The sequence below is a fragment of the Vidua chalybeata genome, chromosome 3 (assembly GCF_026979565.1).
Source record: "Vidua chalybeata isolate OUT-0048 chromosome 3, bVidCha1 merged haplotype, whole genome shotgun sequence".
NCBI classification, from domain to species: domain Eukaryota; kingdom Metazoa; phylum Chordata; class Aves; order Passeriformes; family Viduidae; genus Vidua; species Vidua chalybeata.
The window spans coordinates 88,765,250-88,786,555 of NC_071532.1; the positions used below are offsets into that span (position 1 = coordinate 88,765,250).

General features: G+C 36.9%; 1 protein-coding gene across 6 annotated transcripts in view; it reads left to right on the plus strand.

The window, feature by feature from the left end:
- Positions 1-21,306, plus strand: part of DST (dystonin) — a 292,214-nt gene that overhangs the window by 139,870 nt on the left and 131,038 nt on the right. For 4 of the 6 annotated variants that reach the window (XM_053938621.1, XM_053938622.1, XM_053938616.1 and 1 more), the window contains 21 exons: positions 6,301-6,413; positions 6,557-6,663; positions 7,193-7,312; positions 7,643-7,738; positions 7,817-7,944; positions 10,814-10,907; positions 11,238-11,392; positions 12,234-12,696; positions 12,779-12,907; positions 13,111-13,188; positions 13,302-13,463; positions 13,556-13,660; positions 15,364-15,459; positions 16,709-16,834; positions 17,203-17,355; positions 17,610-17,764; positions 17,963-18,089; positions 18,563-18,746; positions 19,665-19,822; positions 20,150-20,328; positions 20,540-20,678. In XM_053938621.1, coding sequence (XP_053794596.1) covers positions 6,301-6,413; positions 6,557-6,663; positions 7,193-7,312; positions 7,643-7,738; positions 7,817-7,944; positions 10,814-10,907; positions 11,238-11,392; positions 12,234-12,696; positions 12,779-12,907; positions 13,111-13,188; positions 13,302-13,463; positions 13,556-13,660; positions 15,364-15,459; positions 16,709-16,834; positions 17,203-17,355; positions 17,610-17,764; positions 17,963-18,089; positions 18,563-18,746; positions 19,665-19,822; positions 20,150-20,328; positions 20,540-20,678 — 3,067 coding nt within the window. Of the gene's footprint in view, positions 1-6,300; positions 6,414-6,556; positions 6,664-7,192; positions 7,313-7,642; positions 7,739-7,816; positions 7,945-10,480; positions 10,677-10,813; positions 10,908-11,237; positions 11,393-12,233; positions 12,697-12,778; positions 12,908-13,110; positions 13,189-13,301; positions 13,464-13,555; positions 13,661-15,363; positions 15,460-16,708; positions 16,835-17,202; positions 17,356-17,609; positions 17,765-17,962; positions 18,090-18,562; positions 18,747-19,664; positions 19,823-20,149; positions 20,329-20,539; positions 20,679-21,306 lie in introns of those variants that run through there. The other 2 variants (XM_053938619.1, XM_053938620.1) reach the window with 1 other exon arrangement.

The window sequence follows — 21,306 nt, forward strand, 5'->3', positions numbered from 1 at the left end:
TTCTGTCAAGCAGCCACTGCTGTGGTCTGGAGGGCATATTCTCAGGATGCAGAAGAGAAAAAGAGTTTAGTTGGGTTTCTTCATTGTTTTTTTGGTATTCACAGTTCAAGGAAAAGTACATTATTTATGATTATTTTTGTGGCTTGCATGGTGTGGGTTGAGGTTGAGTTACAAGCCTCCCATTTAAATTTTATCATAGCCAAAAATTGCTGAAGTTGCTGTGCCATTACTGTTTTTGTAATAATGGAAACAGCTCTTAGTACTAAGAGAGTATAAAAACTGATTTTAAAGCTGGTGAAAGGACTAACAGATCCTTTCTAGTTTCATTCATGTTTGTACTAAGTTTGAAACCTGCATTGCAAACGTAATGCCAAGTTGTGATTAGGGTTTGTTTTGCATGGCTAAAGATGAACTCCACATTTATCTAAAAGATCTTTGATATTGCAATGCCACAATTGTATATTTATCTAAATTACTTAGTATGGCAAGTTACAGGTAAAGCTTTGCAGTGCTAACAAAGGCAGGACAGGCAGCTTCATTAGGTTTATTAAATTCAGTGCTTGTCAAATCAAGGGCATGCACAATAGGAGGAATTACCTGAGTTAGCTCTGTATATTGTTAGGGGATTAATTAATGTTAGGGCACCTGACAGCTTTTGCTTTTCTCATTTTAAGTGCCATTAAAACATTCATTCTTTTTCTGAGGGAAGTCTTGATATAATATGTTAGGATGTCTGAAGAATAGACATGCATCTGTAAATAGTGTACCCTTGTTATACTATCCATTGCAATTGTTTTCTTCAGTTTTATTCATCATATCTGAAAATTTAGGTGAAAAACTATGAAGAAATAAGCAAAGGAGAGCTGAAGAGTTCAGATCACATGAGAATTTTTCAGCTCTCAAGGAAATAAAAAACCATTTTTGTTCATTGTTACTGAGGCATCGAGTGAAGTATATAGAGATAGATATATAAAATCATGTAGTGCAGGCATTCCTGTCATACCAACAGAAGAGAACAAAACCAAAAAGGATAAAAGGCACAATGATCATATTAATAGAGTATGTAATTGAGGCTGGGGTCCTGTGGACATTTAGAAAAGATTTTGCCACATACTTGAGCAAGCAACTTGAGCATACTTGAGCATGCTCTGTATGCAGAGCTGCATGCAGCAGCATGCTTTTTGGTTTATCACAGTTGTAAGGATAAAGCTTTCCTATAATGCCAGTTTTCTAATTGAAATCTTTGATTTTCTCTGAATTCTGAACTGTTGCCTAACTTCAGTGGCATCACAGCTCGGCTTCACCCAGTGGTTTGATGCATAGGGGTAATTTTTTCTTATCACCATATCATGTGTGAATCTAGAGCTTCTGAATGAGGGGGAAGTCTGGGGTGTAATGGAAGACAGTTTTGATTCAGTTGACATTTTATGCCCTTTCCCCTCAGCATGGGGTTTTTGACACCAAGGAACCTGCTACAGAACCTTGTGCTGTATGCCCACATTGTGGTCCTTGATTCTGATGATGGAAGAGATCCATTGCTCCCTAATGCCACAAAGTCAAACCTCCTCGCCATTATTGAGCAGAAACTCTACTCTTTAAGTAATCAGACTATGCCTGAAAAAAAATACCCAGGAAAATGTGGTAGGCATAGGTATTAGCAAAGGGTACCTCTGACACTGTGATTAGATCTCCTGGTCACGACAGCATGAGAACATTGCAAACATGGCAAATCAAGAAAAGTGTGTGGGGCACAAAGAATGGAACATGGTAGTTGAAGTCCAGCCATCATTCCTCTTGTGTTGTTCCCTCAGTCTTTCTGAAGCAGATTTTTTGACAAGCTGTTTCAATCAAGGCTTAGATTTGTACCTGGTGCGGGGACAAATTCTTTACTAAGTTCCAAAACAGTGGCTGTACATGTAAACTGGTGTAAACACATTGGTATTTTTATAACTGTGTTAAGAGATAGGCCTGATTATATAGGTTAAATAATACATTTTGCTTCATCATCTCATTTGTAGAGTTCCTGGGAAAGTAATAGGGGATGCATATTTGACGAGATACAGATAAAATTTCAGTTTTACATGAAATTTTTTGGTTTTGATTCCTTTCTTTGCAATGTTTCTGTTATTAACCAAAATCTCTAGAATAGATGATTTTTCTCTTGTTTGTTTTAAAATTTTTTTCTATGACTGTGTATTCTGGGATGGTCTTTCATTTGATCTAGTAATCCTTCCATCCCTAATAAAGGCATCAGTCTTTCTAGCACCCGTTATTTGTCTATGAACAATGAAAAAAAAATTAACTTCCATAAGCATTTTCTAATTACAGCAGTGGAAAAGCTAATTGGACTGTAGTGATGTGATACACTTCACTCTGCATCGTCAGTCATGTTTTTTTGAGAGTTCTGCTTGAAAGTCTCTACATTAGTGTTTCAACTAAATATAAGCCAAGAATGAAATATCCTTTAATATCAGGTTATTACTCAGGCAGCATGCAGAGTTTTGAATGAGAAAGAATTGTGGAGATTAAACAGTTTAGATGGTTCACATAAATGACTTCAGGCTTCTCAGCCTTCTGAATGCATTAACAGAATTTTCATGTGGAATATTACTCTGGTATATATGTTTTAGTAAAGTTTAAGATTCTTGTAACTTGAGCAAATGTCATCCCAGAAGAGTGAGGAGAAGGATGTGATTTCTTCGCCATTGGGAAAATAAAGTTCAGTTAAACATCTTTTTCTGTTTTGAGGTATCAAATCCCCTTAAAATATCATATTTTATTTTAATTGGCAAATGTTATAGCTGCTAATTTGGATCCTAACTTATTTTGCTAAGTATTAAGTTCTGGCAATGAGAAAATCTACATGTACCTAATGTTATTTATTATGCACAACTCTGATTTCAAGGAGTCTTTGCAGACCAGAAGTATCTGCTGCTATTCAGATATTGTTCTCTTTCTTCTCTTTGTGGTACTAGATATTGTTTTCTTGAATTTGTCATAATTTTTTCAGCTTCCTAATTCATGTTGTATTATTTACACTTCTTTTCCCATCACTTCTGATACAAATTGTATCTAATTTCTAACACCTACACTAAGATCTCAAATGGCAGCAGCAGTTTTTAAAATAAATTAAATGATTAATGACTCTCAATGTAGAAGCCAAACCCTTGACTTAGGTGTGGCTGCAGCAGAAGCATCTTCTTTGCATGGAATGTTCCAACTCGACTGGTGTTTGGGATGTTTATGTGTGTTTTCATGGCAAGGCCCCAGCCCACTGAAAAATCTGCCATAAGATGACTCACAGTATTATGACAGAAGGTAGAGTCATTGTATGTTACTTAAAGGGCATTTAGTTTAATTTGTTCTTGATTATGCATAAAACTACTTAATAATGCTATGCAAATTGATATAAAATATATTTATAATACATTACAAATAACTTCTACAAAACTCATATATTTGCAGTATAGCCTTAAAAAATGCATGGACAATGCTTTTAAATCTATTTCAACTACAACAATTAAATATGTATTAGAGGATACTCATCATAACTGCAATTTCAACAGTTATTTTGAGTTAGTGGAGAGGTATCTCTGCAAGCTTACAGCATGTAAAAATGGCATTTATTTCTATTTAGAATTGCAAAAAATCCCCACTAGTAAACAAAAGGAGCAATATGGCAATCAGTGATTTCCTGAGCCATGTTTTTTGGATGCATTTTTCTCAGGCTAAAAAAAGTCCTTTACTGAGCTCTGGGAGGTAAACTCCTTTCCCTGTGGATTTGCAATATATCCCTCTACTACTTGTGAAGAGGAAAGGGTGATCTGCAGAGGGGGAGGCCCCAAGCCCTAGGCAGCATGATCTTGCTGTGCCTTGTGCCAGGTGCTTTTGCAATCAGTTGATAATACTTGTCTTTTCCCTTTCATAAGCCATCATTGGGCTTGTCCTCAGTCAGCTGTGGACCCTTCTGTCTGCTTTAAAGAACCAAAGACATGCACTATCAAGACAGGCATGAATGCCATCTTCTGTAGTATTTTCTCACGGACCAAGACTTTAGATAAATATAGACCAGTTAATCTAGTTCAGTATACTATGTACTAAGAGTATAATTAACTGGAAATGGCAGCATTCATTGCAATTTCCCCTTGTTCTTAAAGGGAAACAGTAATATAATCCAATGCTGGTAGGAGTTGCAGGGATGGGAGAATATGTTTAAAAGGTGGGGAGGCATCTCTACAGAGTAGGCTCTTCTTCAGCTGGGTGGTGAAGCTGCAGAACGGATGTAAAATGATTTATTATGGAAGAGCAGTTGTTTTTATTGATTTCGTTACCTGTGTCACAGTGAGAATGACGTTACTTTTTTTTTTTTTTAACTAAATGGAAGCTTTATTCTAAGGAGATTATTGTGTTAGTGTCTCTACAGCTTGCAGCTTGTTTTCTGGGAATAGTCAAGGCTTTCACAGCATGTCCTTTCATGTTCTGAAAGTTAGCAATCGAACAGGCAGTGCAAGTGATTATTCTTGGGACATTTTTATCAAATGTGAAACAAATGTAAAGAAGGCAGGAGGAAAAAAATAACCTAAGCAACAGTGTTACGCTTACAAAAACCTCTTGTCAGAACTGCTGTTAAAGCAATCTTTATTACTCATACCACTTCCATTATTGTGGCTGAAACAGGAGATGGGGGTGCTCAGTTTTCTTTTCTAGTATTGTCTTTTATTTTTCATGGATTTTCTATGCTGCTGAGAGCAACAGCTGATACTGGTTTCATTGCATTGTTTTCATTGCACTGAAATTCAGAGAAGAACAGCATGAGCTTGATCATGCTCCCACTAAGCATATTGGAAGTGGAAAGTCCCACTGCCTTAGGAGGATTATATTGCACTGCTTACATTTTGTTATTATTAAATGTTCTTTCAAAGCATAATGGGTGCAGTGTTATTATGTGTCTTGTAGTCTTGTCTTCAAAAGAGCACAAGGAAGACAGTGATTCTAAATGGCTGAAAAGAAATAGATTTTTATTTACAGTGCCCTTGTAGTTAGTTCAAAGACAAGATTGTACTGAGTTTCCCAAAGTTAATACCATTTGGTTATCAGGGGAATTTAGGATGCTGCCAAATGAAATGTTAACTTTAATTTTGAACAATTGTATTTAACAGTTTTATTTCTATCTCTTGCAATAATTTAAAACTTCTACTTGGTAAAACTAAGAAAATAGTTTCTCTAGAAGTAAAAATGAGAAAATTTAAAAACTGAATTGTTTACTGAAAGTTGTATGCCAATTTTTTTGTTTTTAGGTCTTTTTTCATGGTGAATCTGGTTTTCAGTAGTGTAGGATTTCAGTAGCAAAGGTTTCAGACCCTTGTGGCTCTAGTTGACTTCAGTGAGATGAGCTTTCAAACATGCTCAGTGTGTATGAAAATCCCTTATTTCTTTTGGTGGACAGCTATGAGAATTCCAAGTGGTGAAAGAGGCAAAGAGTAACACACTGAGAATCACGAGATCTAAAACGCAGCTCCTACACAGCAAACATCAAGGACAATATTAGTTTTGATTAATTTTACATTAATTTAAAACAATAAAGTATTGATGCTGGTACAGGGTTGGTACAGGATAATAATTATGTGCCTTAAAAATATTTATAGGCAAGATTGGCTTAAGACAATTATTCCATTAAAGCAAGCATATTGTGGCTGGAAATGGAGTTTAGCAGGATGAGGTGTGGAGGTAAAAGTGCATGGGACTGAGAGTTACCTATAAGAGAATTGTCACCAATGTATATCTGAAAGCAGGGCTTAAATGCCTTTGAAGAAGAACTCTTTAAAGCTCATCAGAAAAGATTAAAGTGATGTTTTTGTGACTAAACTTTGTTACTGTGTGTCTTCTGATTTGCTGAAGAACTTGATGCAGAATGACTGAAAACTTGTGAAAGCAGTAGAAAGTAACTCCCTCCTGTAAAAGAGAAAAGTGAATTTAATCTTCTCAAGGGCAGTGGAAAGGACAAGGTGTTGAAATACAATGTCAATGCACATTAATAAATATGCATAAGAAAATAGAGGTGTATACAAGGGATGGCTGGAAATCAGCTTGTACATGAAGTGCAGACTGTTATAGTTTTCTGCCGCTTGTGTTTCTCAGTTAGCAGTGGTCTCAGCTTGTTCACCTGATTTTAGTGAAATTCTTTTATAATGAAAACTCTGTTGCTCTGTCTGTCCATGCTCATGGTTTGATTTACCAGTACAGCAGTAATTTAAAACTGGTAAAGAGTTGTAATCAAGTGTTGCTGTTTTTATTTGACAGGCCGGACCTGATAGACATGAATACCGTTGCTGTTCAAAGCAACCTCGCAAATTTAGAACATGCTTTTTTTGTAGCAGAAAAACTTGGTGTTGCCAGACTCCTGGATCCTGAAGGTAAGAGATCTACAGATGGCTTTGTTGCAAAACCTCCAACTAAAACCCCCAACATTAAAATAAAATCCAATCTGCCTGCAGGTTGTAGCTGTGGGCATTCTTACAACTATGTGATAAAGCACTGTTCCATCTTGCTCTTTTAGATGTCGATGTTTCCTCACCTGATGAGAAGTCAGTAATAACTTATGTGTCATCACTTTATGATGCATTTCCCAAAGTACCAGAAGGTGGTGAAGGCATCAGTGCAAATGTAAGTAGGAAAACAACACAAGTGTAGTGCGTGAGCTACATTAATAAAAGTCTGAATTTCAGATCCAGAATGTTAGCTAGATCTTCCATAGGACTGCTGTCACACTTTCCTTTGACATGTTTTTTCTAGGCTGAGATTTTAGAGTCTTAGCTATTTCATGTCATGGGCATGAAAATATTTGTGCAAAGAGCTTAACTGAAAACAATGTGCCTGATTTGGAGAAAGATCGAGTCAAAGTTCTAACTTTTCAGTTGTGAATGTATAAATTATGCCTTTCTGATTCTTACCAACTTGAAATTTGTTAATCTAGGAAATATTTTGTTTTCAGTAGAAGTATTTGGGATCAAAACTGAAGATGGAAATCATATATTTGAAAACTTTAACTGATCTTTAAAGAGCAAATAAATATAGTCTCAGAATTGCAGGATTTCAAAATCTATTTTCTATATATGTGAATTCTTCAAAGCTGAAGTAGAATGAGTTCTTGATGATTTTCACCTCTTCTGTAATCTGGGTTTTGCTTTGGCAGGATGTTGAAGTCAAATGGGTTGAATATCAGAATATGGTGAACTACCTCATGCAGTGGATCAGACATCATGTCACGATAATGTCTGACAGAACATTTCCCAATAATCCTGTGGAGTTGAAGGTGAGGTGTGGTGGCTTAGACAGCTTGTTGGAATTGCACTTTATCTTACTGACTCAAAGCATACTTGAACAAATGACGTGCTTGTTGATTTATAAAATCACATCAACTGTAGAACAGTACTACTCCTTAACCTTTTCAAAGTATAATCAATACTTTGCTAGCATATGAACAATCAAAAGCAAATCTTTACCTTGTCACAGATTATTTTTTGTAGAACTCTAGTTTGAACAGTATAAAGGTAAGCTTGTGAAGAATATTAGAAGAGGGTTTGGAGACTAAGGTTATAGTCACTGTAAATAAAACTTGATGTTATTTTTCATGTTTCTGTAGGCACTTTATAATCAATATTTACAGTTTAAAGAAACAGAAATTCCACCGAAGGAGACAGATAAATCAAAAATCAAACATCTATATAAACTGCTAGAGGTAAGTTTTAACATCATTGAAATGTATAGAAGTTCCTTTTCTGTGGCGTAAAATAACAAATACATATGAATTTTTAAGGTCTGGATAGAATTTGGACGCATCAAACTTTCTCAAGGCTACCATCCAAATGATATAGAAAAAGAATGGGGAAAGCTAATTATTGCCATGCTGGAAAGAGAGAAGACCCTTCGGCCTGAAGTGGAGAGGTATGCTAGTGAATATTTGGCAGGCTTTGTTAATATATTTTCTGTTGTTTTAATCCATATTGAAATTTGTAAATATCTTCTTCTATGATGATGTCCATATTATTTTTCTAGATCAAGCATTTCTGCCTTTGTTCAAGGTCTGAAATTCTCTACCTGCCTAGAGGCAGGTCCAGATATAAACAATTTTGGTGGGCTCAGAAGGTTGTGATGAATAGCATCTGTTCCTCAGATCATCAAAGCACTTATGCACATATATAACCACTTTCTTTGTGCACTTAGTCAAAGCTGGCTTTATACCACTTCACTGTCTCATTCCATCTTGATTTCATATAAGGACCATCCTTATCCTTTACATGAAATGTGTATTTTTCTTGGTGCACAGCATTGTAGAGGTTTAAAAAAGTAGTAGGACTCAAGAGTACACCAAGTGTTTACATGTGGAAAGGCATAGTAGCCTTCCATGACAGTAGGCTGTGGGACACTTTTTACATCACTGATGACATATTAAGCACGATTAAAGTCTTGATGCAGTCTGAGAGCATTTTTTAATGGTATGTCTTTTTAAGTTCTGTGGGAGACACAGGTGCTATCCATTCATAAATTAAAAAGCCCTCTTAAAGTTGAAGTGATTTTTGAGGCTTCTACCTTTGAGTAGATATAGACACCTGGATCTGGATTCATTCTGCTTGACTTTATGCATCCAAAGGAGACATCTAAGATCTGAATCACTTCCTAGAGGATCTTGTCGCTGACTTTCTGGTGACAACAGGGTGACCTATCTCTGGTTTAGGCACCTGAAACTAGGTGTGAGGAATCCAGATAGGATGTCTTTAGCAAGAGAGATTTCAGTCAGAGGACAAAGCCAGAACTGATTAAACATGTGTCATGCTTACAAGAGCAAGAGCATGACTGAAATGGCAGATTCAGTAGGAGGTATTGATTCACATCACCCAACTGTGGAACAAGTTCCTACAGAGGAATACAAAGTTGTCCACACTAAGTTTTCCCTCTTATGCAGAGCAGAACACTGGAAAGCAGCAGCAGAAATACAGCTTGCTAGGTCTTGTAGGTTAATCTGTCCTAACCTGCTGAAAGTAAACTGTCTGGCTTCACCAATAGAAATTCTGTTCATACTTGCAGAAAGCAGGATTACCTTTGTTAAGAATGTGTGTAAATGACATTAGTTTATTTCTATTTTTTATATGGTCTGAGCACAGATAAACAAACATGAACCTAACTTCCTTCCCATATTTCAGGAAGGGTAAGCACACTTAGTGATGATAGGTCATATGGTGATAGTCACAACACGTGATGGTCACTGTAAAGAGAGAGAAAATGTCATTAAGTGCTTCTGGCATAGTCACCAAGTTAAAAGTATTGATTGATGTGGACACAAGAACATAACTCGTGTTTGTTGCACTGGTTACCAGTGCATCATTATGAGGTGCTGATACAGCTGCTGCGGTGAAATTTGATTGTGGCAAAAATGTGACTTCAGCCAATACTAAAACCTAGTGAATAATAAAACTTTGCTTGCAAGTCTGTCAAATACATCTCAAAATATCAACACAAACAGACAATGTGTGGCCAGATTGGTATATGGGATCAAAATTAATATGGTGTCAATGAGGAGAGTGCCAAACTGAGCTCTAGTTTGCAAAACTAGCAGAGTTTGGCATTGCTGCAGGGGTGTGTCTGTGCCTTTGCTGAGCTCTGCTGTGTAAACAGTCACTTTATGGGATGGGTGTGGTTGTTCAGGAATTCTAAAAGCAGACAGTGAAATACTGAAAAAATCACCCCAACTCAAAATCTGAGTTAAAAAGTAAATTTGAAAGCAGTGATCAGATTTTTCTTACTTATTTTCTGGTCAAAACAGCTGGAAGAATTTGGTTGTGAATGTGGAAGAAGATGAAGGGAAATTTTCAGGAGAACAGTGTAATGGGACAGGGCAGTTGGTGAAGATGCATGCTTGGACAGTGCAGGAATGACAGTAGGTTGGATGGTGTATAGGTGTCTCAGATTATATTGTAATGAGTTGATTGACCCTGATACTCCCCCAGTTTTATTGTGCAGTTCTAGTTGAATGAAAAGGAGTCAGCCCAGCCTGGAAGTTATTTGTACTCTACTGTCGAGTGTGGATTTCTCCCTTCTCTCCTTTTTGAAACTTTCCATTGAAGAGTCCGAGAGATACCGCTAAGAGTTCTTTTAGTTCTTACTTGGTTTATAGCTATTTAGTGACACTTAAATAAAATATTTGGTGTGTCTGTTTCCTAGAGACGCCCCATTGTTGCTGCCTAGTCTGTACTTGCAAAGCTTTAATGCAAGGTAGGGAAGCCAAAAGCAAGGTAGCGTACATAGCCCCAGGTAAAATCCTTTGAAGAGCTGGCAGAATATTAATTGTTGGGTTTTAAATGTGCATACTGAAGCCTATATAAAGGAGGAGTCTAGGTGTTTCAAAAGTCAGTAGTGGAATTTCATCCCTAGAAGCTGTATGTTTTGCAGGGGTTTTATGTTCATTTTTCAGCAAATGCAAACAGCCAAAAGATCTGTGCTCTGGATGTAAAGATGAATAGCAGTAGTTACAGCTATCATAGCAGTGATTCGCTGTTTAGCAACAGCACTAGTACTCGAACCAGCGTCGACTCTAATGAGAATTTCCTTTCTGTTAATTGTGGTCCCACGCTGATTAAATCTTGTATAAGCTTTGGTAATGGAACCTTAGAAGGGAACAGGTAACTGACATATGCATTTGTACTTTGTGGTAGATGCTGTTGATTCATTTGTTTGTTTTTAAAGTCATGCAACATGATTGTAAGTAGAAATAACACAGTACTTATTTATTTTCCTGAAATGCTTTGGCATCATCTAGATTGGAAATGCTGCAGCAAATTGCAAACAGAATCCAACGGGACAGCCGGAGCTGTGAGGACAAACTGATACTTGCCCGGAATGCTCTGCAGTCTGTAAGTCAGTCAGTGATTTTACTTGTCTGTATTCATAAATTTATAGAAGTTGAATGGCAAAAATTTCTTAAGGGTTTGTGAGGGCAACCCTAATAGCTGCTACATTTATTTTCATTGTACTGTTAAGGTAGCATGTCATCAAGAAAATACCACAAATTGCCTAGAGTGTGTTCTGTTACAATTTTTTTGTTCTGTAGTTAATTAAATGCTTCACAATTGTTTCAAGTTAAGAACAAGTTTGTGGCTTTAAAAAAAAAAAAAAGAATTCTTAGAGCTGATAATCGCTTTGATTTTAGCTGCAAGGCTTATGACTTTCTCTTCTCTATTAAGGACACCAAGCGATTGGAGTCAGGGCTCCAGTTCCAACATGAAGCAGAGATAGCTGGGTATCTTCTTGAATCTGAGAATCTTCTCCGCCAGCAAGTGATTGATGCCCAAATTCTTATTGATGGAAAATACTATCAAGCAGACCAGCTTGTTCAAAGGTACTTTACAGTATATTTATGTGAATAAATAAATGTCCCAAATATGGTTTCCCATTATGGAAAAAAATTTCAGTTCTTTATAACTATGCATAAACTTCATGGTCTGTCACTGGGCACCCAAATATCAGATATTCTGGTGGGTGCATTGCCCACAAATGTTGAAGACAACAGGAGCTATTTGTACTTATGAAAATGAAGTCAACCCCTGGACATGACTTAATGTTTAATGTTTACTAGACATCTGTGTGTAAAGATGTTAGCTTGTTTTATTGCACTTAAAACACATTTAGAATTTACTGACTTTGATTTTTTTAAATGGAGGTGAAATTTCTGGTGGCAGCTGTAGATGTATTAACAGGTAATAAGTGGGGTAACATTAGGTTATGTGTGGCACTGTGTACAGTGTTGGCAGAAAGAAGCATTTAAACTGCATAATTCTGTTTTATGAAGAAGTGGCTCCAAAGTTTTTTTTGGATTCATCCTTGGACTGATTGAGATGAAGTGCATAACTCCTTGGCAGTGAACTGCAGGTGTTTGATCTACTGCAACATGTAGTATCTTGTAAGATTTCTGGTTTGTTGAGTGTTCCCTGGAATTACGTATAGTGCATGTTAGCACCTATACCATTTTTTCAGTCTTTACCTGATTTCTGCATTTATTATCTGTATAGAACTATAAGCTGATATTCCCTGTACTTTGTAATAAAAATATTTGTTTATAATATTTAAGTGCAACTAAAGTGTAAGAGATAATGTGAGCTCATATCACTACTCAGTTGATCATGATAAACCTTAATCATAAGAGTTAATTGTGGTTTTTTTTTTTAATTCTAATTTAATAGAGTTGCAAAACTTCGTGATGACCTGATGGCCATACGGACCGAATGTTCTTCTGTGTACAACAAGGGGCACGGGCTGACCACAGAGCAGACAAAGCTGATGATATCAGGAATAACTGAAAGCTTAAACTCAGGATTTACAACAAACCTAACGCCTGAATTAAATGCTGCAATGACACAAGGTTTAACACCTACTTTGGCTTCTTCCAGTTTGACATCTGGCCTCTCATCAGGTCTTACTTCCAGACTGACACCAACCATCACTCCTGCTTACCCATCAGGCATCCCACCACGGTTAATTCAGAGCTATGTGACAGGAGTAGACAGTGGGACTCTGCAAACACTCAAACTGATGCAAATCAGAAAACCTCTTATGAAATCAGCTTTTGTGGATCAGAATTTGACAGAAGAAGAGGTGAACATGAAGTTTGTCCAGGATCTATTGAGCTGGGTGGAAGAAATGCAGGTAGCAATTTTTGCAGAAACAGTCCACTTTTAATAATTTACTTTTTATAGACCATGGCTAATATTTTCTTCCTGTTTGTAAGGTTCAACTTGATCGAGTAGAATGGGGTTCAGATTTGCCAAGTGTTGAAAGCCATTTAGAAAATCACAAAAATGTCCACAAAGCTATTGAGGAATTTGAATCCAGCCTTAAAGAAGCCAAACTGAGTGAGGTACTGCACCATGTTCTTTATTTCTTTGATTACTTTCCTACTGAGTGACACATAAACTAATATTTAATTTTAGAATGGTGTTTGGATTTCACAGTCTTACCTTTATTTCTGATCTCTACATGACTTATGGTGAAATCAGAAGATCTAATGGTTTAACATATCTAACCTTTTTATTGTCTTTTGATCTCATGTACCAAATACAGATCCAAATGACTGCCCCTCTTAAACTCACTTATGCAGAAAAACTGCACAAACTGGAGAGTCAGTATTCAAAACTCTTGGTAAGTTAACCATACCTCTTCCATGTTCAGCTTTTCAGTGTGTATAATTTCTGCTAAGGGATGAGCTTTAAATTCTGATTATTTTAAACCTTCTTCTTTTCCTTTTAATAAAGAACACATCAAGAAATCAAGAAAGGCATCTAGATACTCTTCACAATTTTGTGTCTCGTGCTACTAGAGAGTTGATATGGCTGAATGAAAAAGAAGAGGAAGAGGTTGCATATGACTGGAGTGAAAGAAACCCCAACATAACAAGAAAAAAGGAATACCATGCAGTATGTATTGCTAATGTAATCCAGAGGGAGTAATTAAATGATCTTTAATAATTAGATAGAGTTCTAAAGCTTTATTTTTTGTCTTAAAAAAGGAATTAATGAGAGAACTTGATGAAAAAGAAGAAGTTATTAAATCAGTACAAGAAATAGCTGAGCAATTGCTTCTTGAAAACCACCCAGCCAGGCTAACCATTGAGGTAAGTTAGTAAAACCAGCACCAAAACAGGAAACGTTTTGGGATTTAAAAGAGCTGAGTTTTGGGGGAAAATGGGGAAAAGAAAGCAAATGTAGAGAAAATTAAACAAGACTCTAAATTAAAGGGGCCTTCTAAAATTTCCTCTTCAGCATCTCTGTGTATTTATCTTCCAGTTTCAAAAAAGTAAAACCACTTTTATAAAGTTATGGGTATACCTTGGATTGCTTAGATGAAATCTCCTGAAACTCTAAAATTAATTGGTCTGTGGAGATGTTTCTGGTCATGCAACTTCTAGAGCTGTTGATACAAATTGCATTGGCAGACTGAGGGCACAGAACAGTCCTTATGTGGTTTCTTTCCTGTTGGATTGAAAGAAACTTTAGTGAGAGCCTTTGTCATCACTTACTGTATGTGCAGGTTCCTAGTATGATTTAGGGTTGGTTTCATAACTTACTTGTCAGTGAATTATGAAACTTGCTTGGATGGCAAAAATCTGATCAGGTGATATGATTTACTTCAGGCTTGAATCTAGTTCTATGTTATATATGTAAAGAATTTACAGAAAAAAAATATTGTAGCTGTTGTAGCATCATAACAGGTTTTCAAAAGAGAATGTAAAACAATTTTCCTTGTAGACCTTCAAGGAAAGAGTAGATACAGGCCGTGAGTGGTAAAGACTGAAACAATAAAAAACTGATTTATTATAGAAGAATAAAAAAAGTCAGAGGGAATGTATTTATATTGTTCTTCAGCTCTGCAAGTTTACATGTGCAAAAATGGGAAACATGAAGAAAACCCCTCCCTTCCTTCCTTCTTATGATATCTACTTTGAATAATAAATGACTTTTTTTTGTAATATGGGCAATTCTATTATTTAAAAGTGTAGCCTGTTCTAATGGGCTCTTACTGGTGTAGTGTAAAAATACACTGAAAATGCCTGTTACAAAACCAGGCCATCGCAGTCACGATGACTGTGCAGGTTATGCTGTCTCCAAAGATGCTATATTGGGATATTTATAAAAATATCCTTTAAAAAATGTATCCTTTTCTACAGAACAATATATGCATTAATGCATCGATTTGAAATTCCTGGAAGACACTGGAAAAGCTGTTTCGAACGGGGGATGACAGGAGTCGAGACCCCGAGACCGGGGTGATTTCCCAAAGGCAGCAGCGCCCCCTGCTGGCGAGGGCGCGTGCGGCTCCTCGCGGGTGCCGCGCTTTGCGCCGCTGAGACCCAAAGCGGGATCTCGGCCCCGGGCCTGGGGTGGGCATTCATCGTGCGTTCTGTGCCACTTCAGTGCACGAATTGTATCCTGGCAAGGCTCCAGCTATTCTGATTGAGTACACGGGCACACAGAATTGTAGCTGAGCCTAGGCTGGAGGAATCTCTCAGGAGCTGAGCTCCCAGCAGGAGCTGGAGTACTATCAGGGATTTGTTTGGCCAAATTCTGACCAGGCCAGAGGATAATGATTTCACAGTCCCTCTGGGCAAGTTTTGTTATGTTTGACTATGCTGTGACAGGGTTTCTTTCTCACATCTCATTGGAATTTTCCTTGCTGCAGCTTAGTTTTTCAGAGTGAGGTGGTCAGGTTTTAGTTGTTTGTGTTTGCTGCATTACTTTTGTGTTTCCTAAATTCTGTAAAGGTATGCAAGTTTTAGTTTTTATTTCCATTTGTAAAATATATCTCTCTTCCTTAAAGGCCTATAGAGCTGCAATGCAGACACAATGGAGCTGGATTCTTCAGCTCTGCCACTGTGTTGAACAACATTTGAGAGAAAATGCTGCATATTTTGAGGTAAGTAAGTAAATCAATCAGAATACAAAATCTTGTAAGTTCTGTTCATAGTCAAAAAATTCCAACAAAAGCTCTAGTTGTAATTGTAGAATTGACATTTGTCTTGTACAATCACTAGATGATAAGCCATGCTCCCACAGTGTTGCCACAATTAAATTTCTTCACTACAGGAATGTCAGTTTACAGCAGATGAAAATCTGGCCTGAGATTTTTTCAGTGCCTGTCGTGCACAACTGCTGTCAATGGATTTTCTGAGGATGATGTGGCCTGGAGGGTGGTTAGTGATGCCCATGGGAGAACATATTCTAGATGATTATTCCAGGACTACTCAAAGCAAAATGGAATGTGCGGCATTAATAACAAACACAGTCAAGAGCACCCTGACAGCAGATACATCCATCTGCTGAAACACCCATATGACTATCTCTTTGTCACCCATTCACATACTCCACAAATGATAAAGTTATTTGCATGAACATGATAGAGGAGTTTTGTTGTTAGTTTTGTTTGTTTGTTTTTAAATCTACTAATTTAAAACATTTAAATTATAAGGATGACTCCTTAGTGTCTTCTGGGTTGTGTGGTTGAGTAGAAAGGGAGGTGATGAAGGGGTGAGATGCCTTTGGACTGAGAAGGATAAGATCCCAAAGTTCGGAACAGGACACTGGAGAAGACAAAGCAATTTGAGCTCCTTGTGACAGGGGGAAGAAACTGGACTTCTGGATTTAAGAAAGGGACTTAAGGGAGAGAATGGGATTTTCCTTCCCAGTTGTGCCTAACCAGGACCCTTGTTTGGGTGTGCAGATACCCTTGCAGAACTGCCAAGTGTGGCAGCTCATTTCCCTTCCTGAACAAAATGTTTGCCTCACCTGTGATACCTGGATTTTGCAGCTAGTTTCTATAGTTTGTAGGATTTGTCTGTGTTTTCTATATGAAACTAATTGTAATTCAAAGGAAAGCAAGATTGGGTTAATAAATTCTTTTCATTGCAGGAATGGTCATTAACTGTAGGTTCAATAACTGCAGAATTAGTTTTGCATGTAGCTTATACTGAGAATAACTGGTGATAACAGTGTGTGCCTTTTTGAAGAGTACATTTAGACATGAGATCACGAGTAGCTGAGTGTGGTGCAATGATCAAGTGATGAGAAAAGGTTGTTTTAAAAGACAGCACTTGAAAACTTCAGTGTAGCTGATTCTGCATTTTTTTGTTTGTTTAAAAATAACCCAGATAATTATTTTATCCTAGTTTTTCAGTGATGCCAAAGAAGCCATGGAATATTTGAAGAATTTAAAAGATACCATATACCGAAAATACAGTTGTGATAGATCAAGCAGTCTTCATAGGCTGGAAGACCTTGTCCAGGAGTCTATGGTAAGATCTTTAGTAGGATCCTATTAGCAGGAGCTACAATTAAACAAGAAATGTCTAGGTTATGGTGGGATATAAAATGTCTTAAGAGTATTCATTTAAAGTAAAGGAAAAAACGCTGATTTTTTCAGAACTTATAAATAAATTACTATTTTTCATAACTTTAAAACACAGTTTTATTTGTTTATATTTACAATACCAGATATATGAAGACAGTGGCTTCAGAAAGATACTTGGTTTTCATAAAATGTGTTACTTTTAGGAAACACAGTAGAAGGAGTTGGGGGGAAAAAAACAGGATCTAAGAGGCAGTATTCTGGACATGTATTCTGGACGTCTCTGATGATGTATTCTTTTCTTAACTGTTCTAGGAAGAAAAAGAACAACTCTTGCAGTATAAGAGCACAGTAGCAGGCCTTGTGGGAAGAGCAAAGGCAATAATTCAGCTGAAGCCAAGGAACCCTGACTGTGTACTCAAAACATCCATTCCAATTAAAGCCATCTGTGATTATAGACAAATTGAGGTTAGAAACAAAAATTTCCTCAAACCAATTACAGATGTAAGAATTCAGCTAAAGTTTCATTAATTACCATGTTCCTGGAGAAAGCTGGGCTGTAAATTTCTTCCACCCTAGTAAACAAGAGCAAATCCTTTGCTTGGAACATTAGTTTTGTTGTTCTGTTGCCTTATTTATTGACAGCATTAGCAGAAGTGTTTTGTACAATTATTTTGTAATGCTTGGCTCATCAAATGATTCTGCTTTTCTGTTAATACTAGATAACTATTTACAAAGATGATGAGTGTGTATTAGCAAACAACTCCCATCGTGCTAAATGGAAAGTCATTAGCCCAAGTGGTAATGAGGCCATGGTTCCATCTGTGTGCTTTACAGTTCCTCCACCAAACAAAGAAGCAATAGATACAGCCAACAGGTAGGGACAAAGTAAAACTACCTATTTTCTATTCATATCTACTTACATGAAACTAGGGTTAAAAGACTTTCCCATTTTTTTTGGTTGGGTTTTTTTGTCCTTTGTCAGGGGGAGGGGTTCAGGGATTTTTTGGGTTTTTTCTCCCCGCCTTGTTATCATGTGTTACCCTGATCTGAAGTTGGAATATTTTTGTTTCAGGATTGAACAGCAATTCCAGAATGTTCTGGCCCTTTGGCATGAGTCACATGTAAACATGAAGAGTGTGGTGTCCTGGCATTACCTGACAAATGAAATTGAAGTTGTTCGAGCTGGCAATGTTGCCTCGGTAAGTGTTATGACTAGGAAGGGCTCTTAACCATTTACTAGGAAGTCATAGGATGACTAAAACTGTGTGAGATCACAAACTGTTGCAAACAATATTTGCAATACTGAAAATTACACTTTCCTACCTAATTGATCACTGTTACTGTTAGAAGAGGAACCTGAGATAATTCTTGAGGTGTCCCTACTTGTCCTTGCTATTGTTTGTTGCTGCATGGCATTAGATGGGAGAAATGAAATCTGATGTAGGGTTGGCTTAACAGAGGCCTTTCCCGATGTGAAAGATGGAAAAGGATTTTATGTTGAGTGTAAACTATCAGCTGTCAAGTAGACTCCAGCTAAGGAACAGTGAGCTTTCAGAACCTCTATACCATCTTAGTAGTTGATCAGTATTGCTTTTTGATAAAAAAGCTTCACAGGAATTGTGTGAGTGATGCACCATTGCTGACTGTGCTTTGGGTCTATAATCTGTTGCAGATAAAGACAATGCTGCCAGGTGAACATCAGCAGGTTCTAAGCAATTTACAGTCCCGCTTTGATGATTTTGTGGAAGACAGCCAGGAGTCCAAAATCTTTACAAGCTCTGATACAGCACAGCTGGAAAGGGAAGTTAATGTTTGCAAGCAATACTATCAAGAGCTTCTGAAGTCTGCAGAAAGAGGTAAAACTTAGCTTAGAAATGTAGAAAGATGTCCTTATGAGAGAGATTTTGTCCTTGACCTTGAGATCTCTTTTCTCATGATGATATTGTTACTGCCTGTGTTCTTTTGAACAGAGTCATTTTAACAAAGTGTGCAATTCCATTGTATAGAAGCTCTTAATTTTTTTAAACTTTGTATATATTAAGCTATGTAAAAATATTGATGTGTTACATAATATACAGAATGCTGCAAAAAATTTTACACCTATAAATTTTTTATGTGCTTGACAGCTCACTGCTTAGTCCTGTGTTCCTTGTTTTTGAATGCTGGAAAAACAGCTTGATTACTGTGTTGAGATTGTAACAGAATCAGAACTTATTTCACCCTGTTAAGGCAAGGAAAACGTCCTAGCTACTTTCCTGGCTCCACAGGATGCCTGTAGTTACTGCTGTCTTAACTCTAATTAACACTGTATTAATACAGTGAGAACAGAAAGCTTAAAATAGCTCTTCTGATTTACTGTTGAGTAGTTGATGACTTAAAGAAATACAGTAGTGCAAAGCTGATTACTTCATTAACAAAGTTCACTAAGCTTCAGGAAAGATGTGGTGCTCTGTGCATCTGAAAGACGATTTATGTCCCTGATACCACTGATTAAAAGAATCAGTCACCAAATTTAGCAATGTCACCATGGAGGTAATGCCTGTGCAGAATGATCAGAGGTAGTAATTTTTCATGTGTGAGGAGATGATTTAATGAAAAGAAAAATTAAGAGCTCCTAAGATTTGCCTTATAATCAAAATTTCAATGGAAACTGATGGCATTTTGGCCAGTCACGAAAACACCTGTAGAGCAATGACTTTATAAAGTGTGAGGAGTTATGGTGAAAATGGCATGATGTCTTTGCTGGCTAACATATGTCTTAATTCTTTCAACAGAGGAGCAGGAAGAATCTATTTATAATTTGTACATCTCTGAAGTCAGAAATATCAGACTACGACTGGAGAGTTGTGAGGAGCGGTTAATACGGCAGATCCGGACGCCAATGGAGAGGGATGATGTACATGAAAATGTGCTTAGGATTTCAGAGCAAGAGGTGAGCCTTTGAGAAAGTCTGTTTTAGCTAGGAAAAGTCATATTTAAAAAAAAAAAATATCCTGACTTTTGAGTGTAAGCCAGGAAGGTTTGCAGTGTACCTTGAAAAGAGGAGTCAAATATTTATCTTGTGTTTGTGTGCAAAAAGATGCTGATCAATGGTATCTCCATTAGTTTCCCTATTGCATATATGTTTCTCTTCAATTTTTTTCAATGGTGTCATCATCCAAGAAGTAAAGGAGGGCAGACCTGTACTCATAGTGATATGTAAAGTGTATATCAGGTTGATGTAGGATGAAAGCACTATCAATCACCTTTCATTTTACAGAAACTGAAGAAAGAACTGGATCGACTCAAGGATGACTTGGGAGTCATCACAGATAAATGTGAAGAGTTTTTCAGTCAAGCTGCTGGTTCCCCTTCAGTCCCTACTCTGCGCTCTGAACTCAATGTTGTTATACAAAACATGAACCAAGTTTACTCCATGTCTTCTATTTTCATAGATAAGTACGTACTAGGCTGTCTTCTATCACACATGCTTTAGTTTACCGTTTTCTCTTAAATTGAAACTATTAGTATGAATAATACTGATCAAGGAAAAGGGAGTTAACATTTAAACATTGTATAAAGGGGTACCCTATGACATGAAAAGTCTGAAAAACACGAATGTGTTGAGTGTTGGTATTGATGGTTCAGTTAACAGGGGGTCTTTTTTCAGATTAAAAACTATCAATTTGGTGCTGACGAACACCCAAACAGCAGAATCATTAGTAAAACACTATGAAACTAAGTTGTGTGAAGAAGAGGCAGTAACGGCTGACAAAAACAATATTGAAAATCTGATGGGTACATTAAAGGTAAGAGCTGGCTGGTGCCTTTTCATGGGCAAATCAAAAAAATAAGACAAAAGGTGTCTTTGAACACCTGATTTCGTTATGCTTCCCTCTACAGTGTGTCAAACATGGGCTTGTGTATTTAGTTTTAGGTGGTATTAGAATTGACATATCAGAAAAAACTGGCAGCTTTGGAGCATTAGGATTTGGATAGGTTGAAAGCATGTTCCTGCTGTTACAAAATGCATTAAAGTACTTGAACTTACAAAAGTGGCACTTGTTAATGCTGCAGTAAGATTTTCTTTGCCCTTCAGAAGGTAGCTTATATGTAGGGTAACATAAACATATATTTATGTTATGTAAATTTGACCACAATAACATCCTTTCTACTGCTTTGGTGTTCTAATCAGGGATTCTTAGGAAGTTTGGCAGAATCTTTAAGAAATGGAAAGATTAAAGTTCAACATTTTTTGTTTGCTGTATATAACTCATTTTGATATTACAAATTATGAGTAATGCTTTTTTGCTAGATAGAATGATTGGCATCTGCCTAATAATTTTTTTTGAAAGCTGTAGTTTCTAAGGTGAGTGTGTTCATTTGATCTCTGTTTTGTGGGGATTGCTGTTACTTAGAATTATTTTGCAGTTTATT